Source organism: Hippocampus comes, unplaced genomic scaffold (genome assembly GCF_001891065.2).
Source record: "Hippocampus comes isolate QL1 unplaced genomic scaffold, H_comes_QL1_v1.1 scaffold257, whole genome shotgun sequence".
Taxonomy (NCBI): domain Eukaryota; kingdom Metazoa; phylum Chordata; class Actinopteri; order Syngnathiformes; family Syngnathidae; genus Hippocampus; species Hippocampus comes.
Genome location: NW_017804972.1, coordinates 730144 through 744486, shown reverse-complemented (window position 1 = coordinate 744486; position 14343 = coordinate 730144). Strand labels below are relative to the sequence as shown.

General features: G+C 42.2%; 1 protein-coding gene across 4 annotated transcripts in view; it reads left to right on the top strand.

Annotated features, from left to right (window-relative positions):
• The window catches only part of rbfox1 (RNA binding fox-1 homolog 1), a 214124-nt gene that overhangs the window by 41208 nt on the left and 158573 nt on the right, over positions 1–14343 (top strand). For 2 of the 4 annotated variants that reach the window (XM_019892242.1, XM_019892267.1), the window contains exon 1: positions 10457–10890. The exons of 1 other annotated variant lie outside the window; for it this stretch is intronic. In XM_019892242.1, the coding sequence (XP_019747801.1) occupies positions 10795–10890 (96 nt within the window). In that variant the 5' untranslated portion in view covers positions 10457–10794. Of the gene's footprint in view, positions 1–10456; positions 10891–14343 lie in introns of those variants that run through there. One more of the 4 variants, XM_019892238.1, reaches the window with a different exon arrangement.

Genomic DNA, 14343 nt, shown 5'->3' with positions numbered 1-14343 from the left:
CCGAGGCCAAGGCCAAGGCCAAGGACTTGCCTCCGAGGCCAAGGCCAAGGCCAAGGACTTGCCTCCGAGGCCAAGGCCAAGGCCAAGGACTTGCCTCCGAGGCCAAGGCCAAGGCCAAGGACTTGCCTCCGAGGCCAAGGCCAAGGCCAAGGACTTGCCTCCGAGGCCAAGGCCAAGGCCAAGGACTTGCCTCCGAGGCCAAGTTGTGTCCAAGGACCGGCAACCCGAGGCCAAGGCCAAGGCCAAGGACTTGAGAAATTTTCCGAGGCCAAGGCCAAGGACCAAGGACTTGCTTCCGAGGCTAAGGCCAAGGACCAAGGACTGATTTTGAAACTGAGGCCTAGCCAAGGACATGTATAAAACAATGCTATCATACCACTTGGCAGGTCCTCATGATTTGCAACACCCCTCCATCATAACCCTTTGCACTCCCTAACGCTTGAATGAAGTGTTTTTATTCAAAGAGTAGAACAGTCAGGGTACGTGTTATTTATACTGAGAAAAAGAAATAAAATCATATGATATACATTTATGAATGAATGTTTTAGTGCAGTAGTTTCTTAATATGAAGTAAATCAACACTTAACAGGCATCACATGGCACGGAACACAAGTTGAGAAATGACTTTGCATAGAAGTCACTGACTGCAGAAAAAGCGGTAATCCCTCAGTGATAATTTTACAGTTTACCGGCAGCGAGTCCCAGGGACTCACTGATCAGAAAAGTATGAGTCCCATTATGCATTGAGAGTCCCAAATTTCAAATTCCGAAATGGTATACTTATTCAATTGCATATGATAATAACACAAACAACATATACATACAATTATAAACAAATGCTGCAAAAATTTAAATATATAATATCTCGCTCACCTATTGTCGTGGTTGCAAAGAATGTGAAACCTGATGCCCTGTCCCGGATTCATGACCCCGCAGAGGAGAGCGATGAACCAAAGAGTATCCTACCAGACCACTGCATCATGGGGGCGCTGAGGTGGGAGATCGAGCGGAAAATCCTGGAAGCTCAAGGAGGAACCCAAGTCCCGGCTGGATGTCCCGCCGAGAAGTTATTTGTGCCCCCATGGCTGCATTCGGCGGTGTTGCAGTGGGGTCACACGTCTAAGGTGGCTTGTCATCCCAGGGTAAGCTGGACCTTCCATCTCATTACTCAGCGGTTTTGGTGGCCGGAGCTTAGGAAGGATATCTTGGACTACATCAAGGCCTGCTCCACCTGCACATGCAGTAAGGCATCACACCGACCACCGGCTGGGTTGCGACCAGTTCCACCTCGACCTTGGTCCCATATCTCCATGGACTTTGTCATTGGCCTCCCTCCTTCCCGGGGAAAGTCTGTCATCCTCACCATTGTGGACCGCTTCTCTAAGACCGCTCCTTTTGTTCAGTTGTCCAAGCTGTCATCCGCCCTGGAGACTGCCGACCTCCTCATCAGCCACGTCTTCCGTCTCCATAGGATCCCATTGAACATTGTGTCGGACCGGGGTTCTCCAATCCATTTCCAGGGTTTGCAAGCGGTTCTGTCGTGGGGGCCACAGCAAGCCTATCGTCTGGTTACCACCCACAGTCCAACGGACAGACGGAACGAATGAACCAGGACCTGGAGGCAGCTCTACGGTGCGTGTCTCCACCGTCCTTAATCTTGGGCCGACCACCTGCCTGGGGTGGAGTACATGCATAACATCCTCGTCTCGTCAGCCACAGGTTGGTCTCCCTTCCTGTCTGCTTATGGCTATCAGCCTCCGCTTTTCTGATCTCAGGAGGGGCAGGTGGAAGTCCTGTCATTACAGCTCCATCTAAAATGGGCCCATCGCGTGTGGAGGGAGACCAGGGCAGCTCTGTCTCACACCGTGTCCATAAACCGGCAGATTGCGGATCGTCGACGACATCCGGCACTTCGAGGAAGATGGGACTGTGCTTCACGGGACCGTTCGAGGTGGAAGTTCTCATCAACCCCATCTCCGTCAAGCTCCAGCTGCCACCAACCATGAAGGTCCATCCTGTCTTCCACGTTTCCCTGCTCAAGCCTGTGGCCACCAGTACCCTGGCTCCTCTTCCCACTCCTCCGCGAGTTATCGACAGTGACCCTGTGTACACGGTGCGGGAGATCTTGGACTCGAGGCGCAGGGGTAGGGATGTCCAGTGCCTGGTCGACCGGGAGGGCTACAGACCCGACGATCAGCAGTGGGTCCCCCGCTTCTTGATCTTAGACCCGTCCCTTCTCCGTACCGTCCACTCTTCTCACCCATCGAAACCGGGTGAGCCGCCAGGAGGCGTCCGTTGAGGGTGAGGTACTGTCATGGTCCTGTTGTTGGCCTTGCCAGCAGGTGGCAGACTAAGCGGACTGACTGGTTGCACACCTGCTGCCAATCTTGTAATTAAGGAACTCTGTATTTAAGGACCCACAAACTGTCTGCTGTTTGTCAGAGAATTGTTTGACCTTACAACTGCCATTGCTCCAGTGTTCATTTCTCGACCTCTCGCTCTCGTTGTGTTTGTTCTGGTTCTCTGGGTTCTATGTTTTGTAAGTATAGTTTTTGTTTTCGTTATTTGTTCATTGCCTACATGAATTGGGTTCTCTGCATTTTGTTTGGTAGTCTCGGGTGAATTTCTTCCTTGCTTTTTTGCAAGCGCTTTTGGTTATCCTATTGTTTATCTTTTCCTGGTCCTTATTTGACCAGGACTTCATGTTTCTACTTTGTCGGTGCGTTTTTGTATTAATATATATTTTTTTTTGTTACGGAGTTTTGTCTGGCATCTACTATTCTGGGATCCCAAAACTTTATTCGGTTTGTTCGAACCCTGACACTTTCTCTGCGGCCCGGTACCAAATAACCCACGGACCGTTATCGGTCCGCGGCCCGGGGGTTGGAGACTGCCGCCTTACATGGTACATTGACAATGCCTTATCCCCTTAAACATATGATGATGTCTGCTCATGAATAGGCTAATAAGGAAAAGAAGTTAAAATCAATTTGAGTACATTTTAACACACAAATGAGTCTGGGGATTCAGGACTGCAGTGTTTCCCAACCTTGATTGAGCCAAGGCCCATATTTCAGAAAAAAAAAAAATCTCACGGCACACCACTGAGAAAACGATTCACAAAAATAAAATAAACAAATAAAAATCCTACACAGGTTAATTATGTACCTACTGCCATCTGATGAAAGAACATTTGATTGTTCTTCCTTTAACAATAGGTGGTTGGCATAGATACATTAATAAAAACATTTTTTTTAATTATAAAATCAATACATTTTCATCCGAATAACTGATTTGGGATAATTTCCCACAGCACACCTGATGCACTTTGAAGGCACAATAATGTGCCACTTCACTACTCAACAGAGGCGTGGTTCCGTAAGCCGTTTGACCTCACATTCCTCTCCATATCCGATTGAAAACGGTGTTTTGCAAAGGTCACCAAGAGCCCTCTTAGTTGTCCCACCTTGACTGCTGCTATCCACAAATACTGACTTTCCATATTTTCCTGAGCACATCTTCTCTTTTTAGTCACTGACTTACAAACATTAAGTTTCTTTCTCCATTTTCGACTTCATAAACTCACATGCTCATGTGCCAGTGTGCTGTTAACAGCAACCTCTCACCCGAGTCAGCTGTTCCATTGAGGCGTGGGTGCGGTGACAGAGCTGTGCCGAACTGTCAAATATTAATTTCGTTTCCTCGGGCGATATCATGACCAAGTTTATTACGAGAGCAAGCATTGATTTTGCGCGACACAGCCTCAATTTGTGGGATGCGTGGATTGAGCTTCAAACATTGTACGAGCATGCGCTAAGCGGGACGGTTGGTCACCCTAACTCCTCCTCTATAAACGCTGTGTTGCAATTCTGTTTTTTTCTCATTATCTGTCTTACTGTATGCCATCGATTGAGCCACAAGCTGATGGATCACTACTTTGAAACTCCCCAATTATCAAATTCCTGTCTTTTTCACTTGGAGAGTCTCAAAGTGGTTGACTTGTTATGATCTTAACGGAGCTTTCGTGTATCATGGGCAACTTTTTGTTCCAACTCGGTCTTTGATGATTCAGCAATCAACATGTTATGAAATGCAATTATTTGGGCAGAAACTGAGGTAATACCAGAATAATGGGAAGAGAATTATATGCTCAAAGCGTATCACATCAGATGTCAAACATGGCAGATTGGAGTTATTGCATGGGACTATCAATCCAAAAGCTCACTGTTGAGCAACGGTCTGACTTACCAGAAGTAAGGAATCCATTTGTGAGGTATATTGGACAAAACTCTCTGCTCACATCGAGTTCAAACCTATGAAACTGATTTGAAGGCACAGACATTTTAGAGTACCCCTGAACAAAAACTTGCAAAAGCAATGCAAGACTTTTTGAAGGTATGGAACATTTCAATCGGCGGCCTGGTGTTCGACTGGTTAGCGCGTTGGCTTCACAGTGCGGAGGTGCAGGGTAAGATTTCGGCTCCGGCCTTCCTGTGTGGAGTTTGCATGTTCTCCCTGTCTCTGCGTGGGTTTTCTCCGGGTACTCCGGTTTTCTCCCACATTCCAAAAACATGCATGGCAGGCTGATTCAACACTCTAAATAGTCCCTAGAAGTATGAGCGTAGATGGTTGCCCGTTTCTGTGTGCCTTGCGATTGGCTGGGAACCGATTCAGGGTGTTCTACTCCCTGAAGACTGCTGGGAGAGGCTCCAGCACCCCCGCGATCCTTGTGAGGATAAAGCGGATCGGAAAAAGGATGGATGGATGAACATTTCAATCGCCAAAGCAGTTCAATGATATCACCCAAATAGAGCATTCTTGTCATCCACTAAAGATGAAACCCAAGGCAGCATGGCAGTAAGGTTCAGTTTGCAAGCATCACATGACCAAACCCAGAACGAAAGTGAACAGTGACAGTCGTTACGTGAGCCCTGAGACAGACACTGTTGTGTTGTTTTCAGTCAACAACAAATGGCAGCAAAAGGCAAAATGGCACTGAGATGGGTAGAAGCGGTTAGATTTTTCTGCTGAATTCATATTCCATAAAGCCAATTTTAATCAGTATACCATGCTTTTAACTAGTGGGGACACATAGAAGGTATTATTGAAAAAGAAAACTGAGTTGACATTTACTTTCGAAGTAAGTGTTTCTTTTTTTTTTTTTTTTTCAAACGTTCAAAAAAAAAAAAATCCCAAACATTTATAACTGTGCACCACACACACAGTTTGGCTAAAACTGTTGCCTGTTTTTTTTTTTTTTTTGGCGTTATGTAGCGTACAATGTTTTAAGATGGGAAAAAAAAAAAAACCCAAAAAACCCTGATGTTTGTCCCTTTTCTTAACTCAAGTCGTGTGAACCGTACGGATATGTTGTTTGTGCAAGTGAAAAAAGACAAGAAAAACACAGCAAATCTGATCTCAATCAGTTGGCCGACATGAACAGTGAATTTTTCAGAAACAACGCTTGCAGACGTGTTTGAGGAATGACTTTGTAATGAAATAATAGGGGCTCGCGTTTGGCTTAAATCGCGATGATGGTAGCTGCACTTAAATGCATCTGCTGCTTGTTGGTTTTTGAGGAGTTTCACAAAGTAGATTGATTTAACAGGATGAGCAAATGCACTGCTAGTCAGCATCACCTTGTTTATTTCTTTTTTCATATATTTTATGTGAAAGATATTTATAGTCGCAATGAAATATAGAGAATACATTTTCAGGTAGTGCCTTACTTTTTTTTTAACTTAAGGCAAGTTTACTTTATTGTAAAATGACATCATTGACTGAAAGAGAATGTGTTTATGTGGATAAGAAAGCTGCCAATGGCTTTACATGCTTGGTTAATGCTTTATGTGTCTGTGTGGGTGCAAAATAAAGATGTGCCCAAAGGGTGGAGGTGGAAGAGGAGAAGCAAAGAGAAGAAAAAAAAAAGAGATCTTGTCGTCAGTTGAATGAGTAGATGAAAGGTAGCTACTGGCCTGCAGTTATGCACTTGCAGTGTTTTGGTTCATCTCGTAATATGGCACATTTGCCTTTACATCACTCCAACAGGCACTCGCACACATGCACATGCACTTTGCATTTCACCATTTAGAACCATAAGAAAGACATCTTCAAACCCCCCTCCCATGCCCTGCTTTTAGACAAATCACAACACAACAAAGATTTTCTCATAAAACACAAGAAAATATGATGAAAAATGTGGTCTGTCTTTGACCCCAAAGTCATCCGTGATAGGTTCCAGCTCCTTGCAACCCTGAACAGGATAAGCCTTCCAGAAAATGGATGGATGATGTACATTGAAAGAATGCCACCAACATGTTTTGATGTACATGAGTTCAGCGATGTACAAAATGATCTGCCAAACTCATGCTTAGCTGGTACGAAAAAGTATGCCAACTACTGCATATAATTTTCTGTTGTGCTTATGCAGGACTTAAGTATAACAACATCTGGCAGAAGATTGAAGCCTTTGGAAAAGAAAGGTAGATTTGACTGGATATGAGCAAGGAGGCACTCACAGCAATAGAAAATGAGTTGTATTGTTATTCCCGTGCACTAAAGCTGCAAAGATTAACAGACTGGGTGGATAAGAAATATTCATTTTAAATTAAGTCACATATTATTATTATTATTATTATTATTTTATTTTTTGCAAATATTCTCTCATATTGAATTTGATACCTGCAACAAATTTCAAAAAAGTATGGAAAAGTTGAGAAGTGCCTTTGAATTCAAAATAGGTGAGTGACACAGTTTGATCTAAATGGGGCATCCTGAAAGACTCTTGTTTACAAGAAAGGGATGAGTGAATAGTCCAACAGTTTAAGAACAATGTTTCTCAATGTACACAAGGAATACAAGGATTTCATCATTTTCTCTTCATATTATCATCAAAAGGGAATATCATCACAAAATCTGGAGAAATCTCTGCACAGAAGTAGCGAGGCCCAAACGAACACTCAAGGCCCGTGACCTTCAGCCCTTCATGCGACCCTGTATAAAATCTTGCATCATTGCGTCATGGATAAAAATCATTGTCAGTGTACATTGCTTTTTGCTACCAAAAATATGCATTATATATACAATGCAATACAAATAAAAGTTATTATTCAAAGCAAAAGCCATATGTCAACACCCATAAATGCCACTCGCTTCTCTTGGCCGAAGCTCGTATGAAATGGACTGATGGAAAGTGGAAACATGTACTGTGGTCTGATGAGTTCATATTTAAAATTGTTTTGGGCAATCATGGACATTGTGTCATCTTGGACAATTAGCCAGTCTTATTCATCAGCCAATGTGGGTGGGGACTTTTTAAAGTTATAGCCAATCAGAATTTAGAATCAACAATTTTTTATGTTTATGTTACTCTTACGTATTACGTTTCCGTGGAGTGTAGTGAAAAATACTGGTATTCGGATGGCCAAGTGTGTATCAAATGTAATTACATAGTATTACAGCACATTGTATATTGTAAACAGAGGACTCACTGTCAGGCATACAAATGAGCGGGAACAAAACATCGTAAAGCAGGAGTGCTCACTATTTTTCGGCATGCGAGCTATTTTTAAAATGATCACATCAAAATGATCTCCACAAAACCATTTGTTTAGAAACATACTGAGAATTCGTTATATGTACAAAATTGTGGTGTACCACTAGAGGCACTACTGAGAGAAATATCTGGGGGCACAGAGAATAATAGGAAGAATAGAAAAACAAAAAGTATGGACACATTATTTGATGTTAATTTATGGCAGTGGTGGCCCGGTGGTCGACTGGTTCGTGCGTCGACCTTAAAGTGCAGAGGTCGTGGGTTCGATCCTGGGTCTTCCTGTGTGGAGTTTGCATGTTCTTCCCATGCCTGATGGGTTTTCTCCGGGTACTGTGGTTTCCTCCCACATTCCAAATGCATGCATGGCAGGCTGATTGAACACTCTAGGTGTGAGTGTGAGCGTGGCTGGTTGTTGGATGTGCCCTGCGATTGACTGGCAACCAGTTCAGGGTGTCCCCCGCCTACTGCCCGAAGATGGCTGGGATAGCATCCAGCACCCCCTGTAACCCTTGTGAAGATAAAGCGGATCAGAAAATGGATGGATGGAAATGGATGGATGGCTCCTTTATGGCAGTGTGCTCTTTGCAAATAAAGTAAAAGGAACACAACAAATATATGTTGCTTGCATAATTGTATGAACCCATCCAACCCATCCATCCATCAAACATCTTAGCCCCTGAATACGTCAGTGTCCTTACGTGATGCTTATGACTTGTACTGAATGGAATCAGCCAAGGATACACATTCTGGACCTTAGTTGCTGATAGCGAGCCACAGGCCCACTTGAAGAAGATCATCACTCATGGTGGAGAATGATTTTGCTGGTCTTATTGTTTTTATCAATGGCCCGAAAATGCCCTTCCACATTTTCTGTCTTCAGTGTATCAAAAGTCCACTGGCAGTTGAGGCAAACGCACTTCAACAATGACATTGTGGGAAAAAAAAAAATCCTCCGCCCACATGTTGGAAGTTCTTGGCTTTCTTGGTCCACTCATCATCTTTATACTTTCTTTTTTTTAGAATAGACTAAACAAATTGGATATTCATAAGGCATTGGCGAGTTTTGCAGCATATAGCGTCATTGTATTTGCATGTGTGCGTTCGACAAGTGTACGTCAGAGGTGGGCGTGTCAATTCAGTTTGCTGGTTTGTCATTCACCAGTGGCTGGGCCACTGATGTTGGAAACGTAGGCAACCCATTCATGTAAAAAAAATTTAAATGACAAAAATTGAGATAGGCAGTATATTTTTTTTTACAGGGCAGAGGTCAGGACAGTGGTCAGGCCTTCACACAGCGCTTCCAGGCTGAATGAAAGCCTGACCACCATCCGATCTCTTTCAAAGCCCCTTCCTTCCCAAGGCCTTGATCATGGACTGTAGTGTTGGTGTGTGAAATCTCAATACTATCAAGGAACTCTTGAATGAAAATGTTATTATCACTTACTGAAAAAAAAAAACTTTAGGACGCCAGGACCCTATATTTCCATATTTATGAGATGAATTAAGATTTGTGTAATCAAACGATTAAAATTGTCTTGTTTGTAAATGTATTTTTCAATTCTGTCTCCACCAGCTGTCCATATATCTCCGACGCTCTCATCGTTAAATATGACAACATAATGTCAGCAAACAGTGGGATAAGGCTTTGAAATTATCGACTTTGCATTATGCTACCATTCGTGCTTTTTTTGTTTGAGGAGTAGTTTTAGTAGGTGAAATCCCCCTCCTGCTATTTTAATCGGTGTGTTTACTGAACACTTTTTAGGAAAATGGGCCACTTTTGCGACCGAAGCTTTTCAACTTGACTATGATGTTTGCTCAATCATGTATTTGCTTTTTTAAAAATGTGACCGATTACACGAACACTCCAACTTATCTGTGTAGTTGTAGCAGTTTGGCCTTGCGCTCGCTCCGCTCAGCAGCGCATGTCAGAGCTACAGTAAGCGAAGGACAGTGGAGGAGCAACGCGAGGGCGTGAATCAGCGCGGGGCACAATTCGGCACAAAAGCTCAAACTATTGACTGTCAGATGTCAAAACACTGGCAGGAAATGATGACAGAGACTCTGATTTCATTTTTTTTTAAATATTGATGAATGAAGGGAAAAAAAGCCCCCAGCAGAATGGACACTTTACTCATTCAGGGGAAATGCTACTGTATACATGCCTACAACAAGCATTTGAGGAAGTGTATGTCCCTCGCCAGTGAGGAAAATGAAGTTGAATGTCCATAAAATACAACCAGATGTTTTTCTACATCACAATCACTTGAATGTAAATGGATGACATTGTGGCATATCATGACGTTTATTATAAAGACTGACACCAAAGTGGAAAACCTTCAACATTGAGTCGAATTAAATTACCTTTTGATCAAAGTCATTCTCTCCCAAACCCAATCTTCATTATTTACAATGGGAAACTGATAACCATTGCATGAGAAACAATTGAAGACAGAGAATTTCTTCATTCATTTAACAACTGTATTGTGCAGACTGAAAGCTGGAAAAAAAAAACGTTTTGCCAGCAAACGAGTGTGCGAGCGAGAAATTGGGGCTTGTGTCAGGGCTAAAGTCAGCATTCAGCTTTGATCGCCTCCAGTAACATGTCACGGAACTTCAATTCATCAAGAGAATGAGAGAAAAATCATCATTTTTTTTTTGCAGCAATAAATGCACACATCTGAATTTTCTGACACATACTGTGCATTCATAAACACACACACACACACACACACACACACACACGCACGCACGCACACATTTTTGTGCTTCCCTCACGCTTCAGCAATCGCAGTCACATTGACTGCTGGCTTGCAAACATGCACTCGCTCACTCTCTGTTTCGCTCACACACTGCACGCGCGCACACACACGCACACGCACACACTGAGTCAGACTCACATTAAGCATCTCACACAGTCACACTGCAGTACAGTGTGCTCTCTCTCTCTCTCTCTCTCTCTCTCTCTCTCTCTCTCTCTCTCTCTCTCTCTCTCTCTCTCTGCCATCACTCGTCCTGCCTTCCTGTGAGCAGAAAGCACTTGGTACTCCACCGTATGGGACTGGCTGCTGTTTCCCTTGAAGCTCCATCTTTCCGATCACTCCCTAGAACTCATCTATGTTTTTTTTCTCTTGTTTCTTTGCTCATTCTTCACACTTCTTTTCCCTTGCTGCTGAGCTCAGGGTTTTTGTCTTGTTGGGGTTGAGGGGGTTGTGTTGTGTTCATCTTGAGGAGGGAACATGCAGCATCCAGGAGGAACATGTGTGGCATTACCCAACGTGGATGCCTGTCCTCAGTTGTCCTGCGCCGCCCTCACCTTTATGTATTTACAGCAGGTGAGTGTGTGTGTGTGTGTGTGTGTGTGTGTGTGTGTGTGCGCGTGCTGTTGGACATGAAAAAGTAGCATGGAATCGATAAACTGTGTGCATGAGTTTCAGTGAGCAAAATAACAGAAACAAAAATTTAGAAGTGTAATATTGAGCGATGCTCGGCATTGTAATCCACTCTGAGAAGTGTCATTTTATTCTGTGACGGGAATAACTATGTCGAGACAAAGTCTTCACCTCCTCTGCTTTGCAAGTGGAGTTTGGTGAAATGCTATTTCCTAGAAAGGTTCTCAGCATCCTCCTCATCCTTGATTCTCGCAAAAAAAAAAAAAAAAAAAATGCAACGGCGTATTTAAAATGTTTATGGTGCATAATGGGTCGATTTTAATTTGCAGTCTGTAATTTTCTCAAATAATCAATGTTCAACATATACAGTTTCAGATGGTATGATGAGGCAAATGAAAGGAAAGGTGGAATTATCAAAACTGGTCCGGTTGTGGATAGACAGTTTGTGAATTTATGTTCTCCAGTGCCCAAATTATTTAGAAATGATTTTCAAAAAAAAAAATGTTTGCTTGTTTGTTTTTAACTCTTTCATGCACCAAAAATTGTAAACTGTAACCTGATAACATGATGCGCTGTCCACTGTAGTAACCTCTGTCCCTGAAAGGGTTAAATATATCTTGGAACATTTGGTGTTGAATCTTATTAAATATGCATTTATTTGTATTCAAGTTGATATTTTCTACTTGACAGAGATTTTTGACAGCTTTAAGAACGCATTCTGTGGTTGTACTGTGTACACATTGTGTGTGTTGATGCACCGCATGTCATTTGGAACTGTAGAAACCGATTTTTATGAGTTTATTCATTTGGTTTGTATTTGTAGATCGTGTCCATTTGTGGTTTGTATTTTTCACAAGTTATTATTGTTTTTCATTTCATTGTTTCAAATTAATTTTCTTTAATTTCTACAACACTATCATATCTATTGGTTTGAATATGCATCATCATTTTAAATTCCATCTGCCACAAACTGTTCCACCAAATTACGTTTGTTTTTTTTCTACAAAAAAGGAAACTATTAGAAATTGCACCATAATATCATGACCCTTGTGCTGATTTATTGTGTGTGTGTGTGTGTGTGTGTGTGTGTGTGTGCGTGCGTGTGTGTGCGTGCGTGTGTGTGTGTGTTATCATTGTATTTCATTCAAGTGTAAATACAAAGTGTAAAATGAGACACTTCAAATGCAGCACGATTTCAATGAAGATGGTATGAAACGTAAATACGGTCGAAACTGAAGATGTCATTTGTTCCACACCAAATTGGCTGCCTGTGCTGCTGGAAGGCCTCACCATGACTTTATCCACAAATCAATCATATGCGATAATGAGTCCCAGTAGATGGCGCCATACAGTTTAGCATCCATTACTCTTTGTTTTGTGGAAATAAAACACTTTCAGTCCCAAAAGATTTTGCGATGTGTGCTGACTCAAACTAAGATGTGTATGTGTGAGTATTTTGGTGCTAACTTTAATACTGCAGAAAAGGTGAGTGCCATATATATATGGGTCTAATAATATTGAAGTCACGGAATCATTACTGTAATTCTGATGTAAATGTGATTAATTACAAAATAGTGACAATATTTGCATAGTGAGGTGGCAAAGTTTACAAAGGACACATCTTCAAATGTTTGAATTTGCATTTTAATTATGATGGTTTTATTTTCTGAAAGTGAACCACATCAGTGGATTAAACTGACACCAGTCCATTTACCTTGGAATACTGGTTTGCCCATTTCTTTGTCAGTTAGAAGGAATACTGAAGAAAAAAAAATCATTTCAGTGTTGTGAGGTGCATCTATGCACGAATGGTGAGAGGAAGAAGCTGTCACATTATGAGGCAATTTTGTTTTACGCGGAAAGTGTAATGATGGGCTCACTCGACATTTTGCCTATTGGAAGAATTGAATTCAGACTGACCCTCTCTGGAAAGCCACTTAGAAAGGTTACCACGGAATGTATTAGTCAAAATAATTCATTGACAAAAATACAGGCGCCCTGTAGACAGCAGGCCCAATTGCCTAACGTATACAAGTAATGAGGCGCAGCGAGGTTGCTGATGATGTAGTGGTACACACGCCTGACTTGTATGCGGGCAGTGATGGTGTGAATGTAGGTATGTATGGTTGTTCGTCTCTATATGTGCCCTGCGACTGCTTGGTAACCAGTTCAGGGGGTAATATGACTTTCACCTGAAGTCAGCTGGTATAGGCTCCTGTGACCTTCTTCATGATAAGCTGTGGATGAGGCGCAGCGGCCCTGACAGCACAATTTCGCCAGACTTTTCCGAAATAATATTGTCCACTTCTTATAGCTTTTGACATTTCATCCATCCATCCATTTTCGAATCCACTTCTCCTCTTCGGGGTTGCGAGGCGTGTTGGAGCCTACCCCAGTTGTCTTCGGGCAGTAGGTGGGTTGCACCCTGAACTGGGTGCCAGCCAATCACAGGGCACACAGAGACAAACAACCACCCGCGCCCACACTCACACCTCGAGAGAATTCTGAGTGTTCAATCAGCCGGCCATGCATGTTTTTGGAATGTGGGAGAAAACTGGTGTTCCCCGAAAAAATCCACGCAGGCACGGGGAGAACATGCAAACACCACACAAGGGAGGCCGGAGCTGGAATTGAACCCTGCACCTCTGCAGTGTGAGGCGGACGTGCTAATCAGTCGCCCACCGTGCCGCCCTTTTGACATAATTGTATTCAACATGTTCTCCCAAATGTGCCAAGTGTGTACCTAAACAACCAATAAAAAGATTTAAAATTTGAAAACAATTAATGACTGGCAAACACACACAAGGGAGCGGCTAAAAGTAATATGTCAAACTGAGTTTAGCTGATCCATGTCGACAAACGTTTGCCATTAAATTATTACTTATGCTGATTTGAGTGTTTAAATTGTGAGCTTTTATTTTTTTGTATCATTACAAGCTGATTTGCAGCTTGCATTCGCCACCTATTATTAGAAACTATTATTACATGAGTATAGTATGTGCACTAATTTAAATTCACAGCTGTCCTAAATTAACAGCAGTGGTAAATACTGGCAATATTTGCAATTGTTGATACACTAATAGGCAAAAGATCTTCATATATTTGTAGTTAATGCTTCAATATAATCATTATTGCTTTAAAATATTCTGCCTTACAAAAAACTGAACAATAATTTAAGTACTTTATTCATTCTTGATTAAAAATATCGTTTATATTATGAAATTTGGGTGCTTGGTTGAAAACAGATTTTTTTTACCATCACGGTTGTTGGGACTGGGAAATGCCTAATTCTTGAAAATTGAAAAAAAAAAAAGTGACTGCCAATTCTTTAGTAGAGTAAAATCTTATTTTTTGTGTGTACTCTGATAACAGTGATAGCTTACACTAATCAGTGAC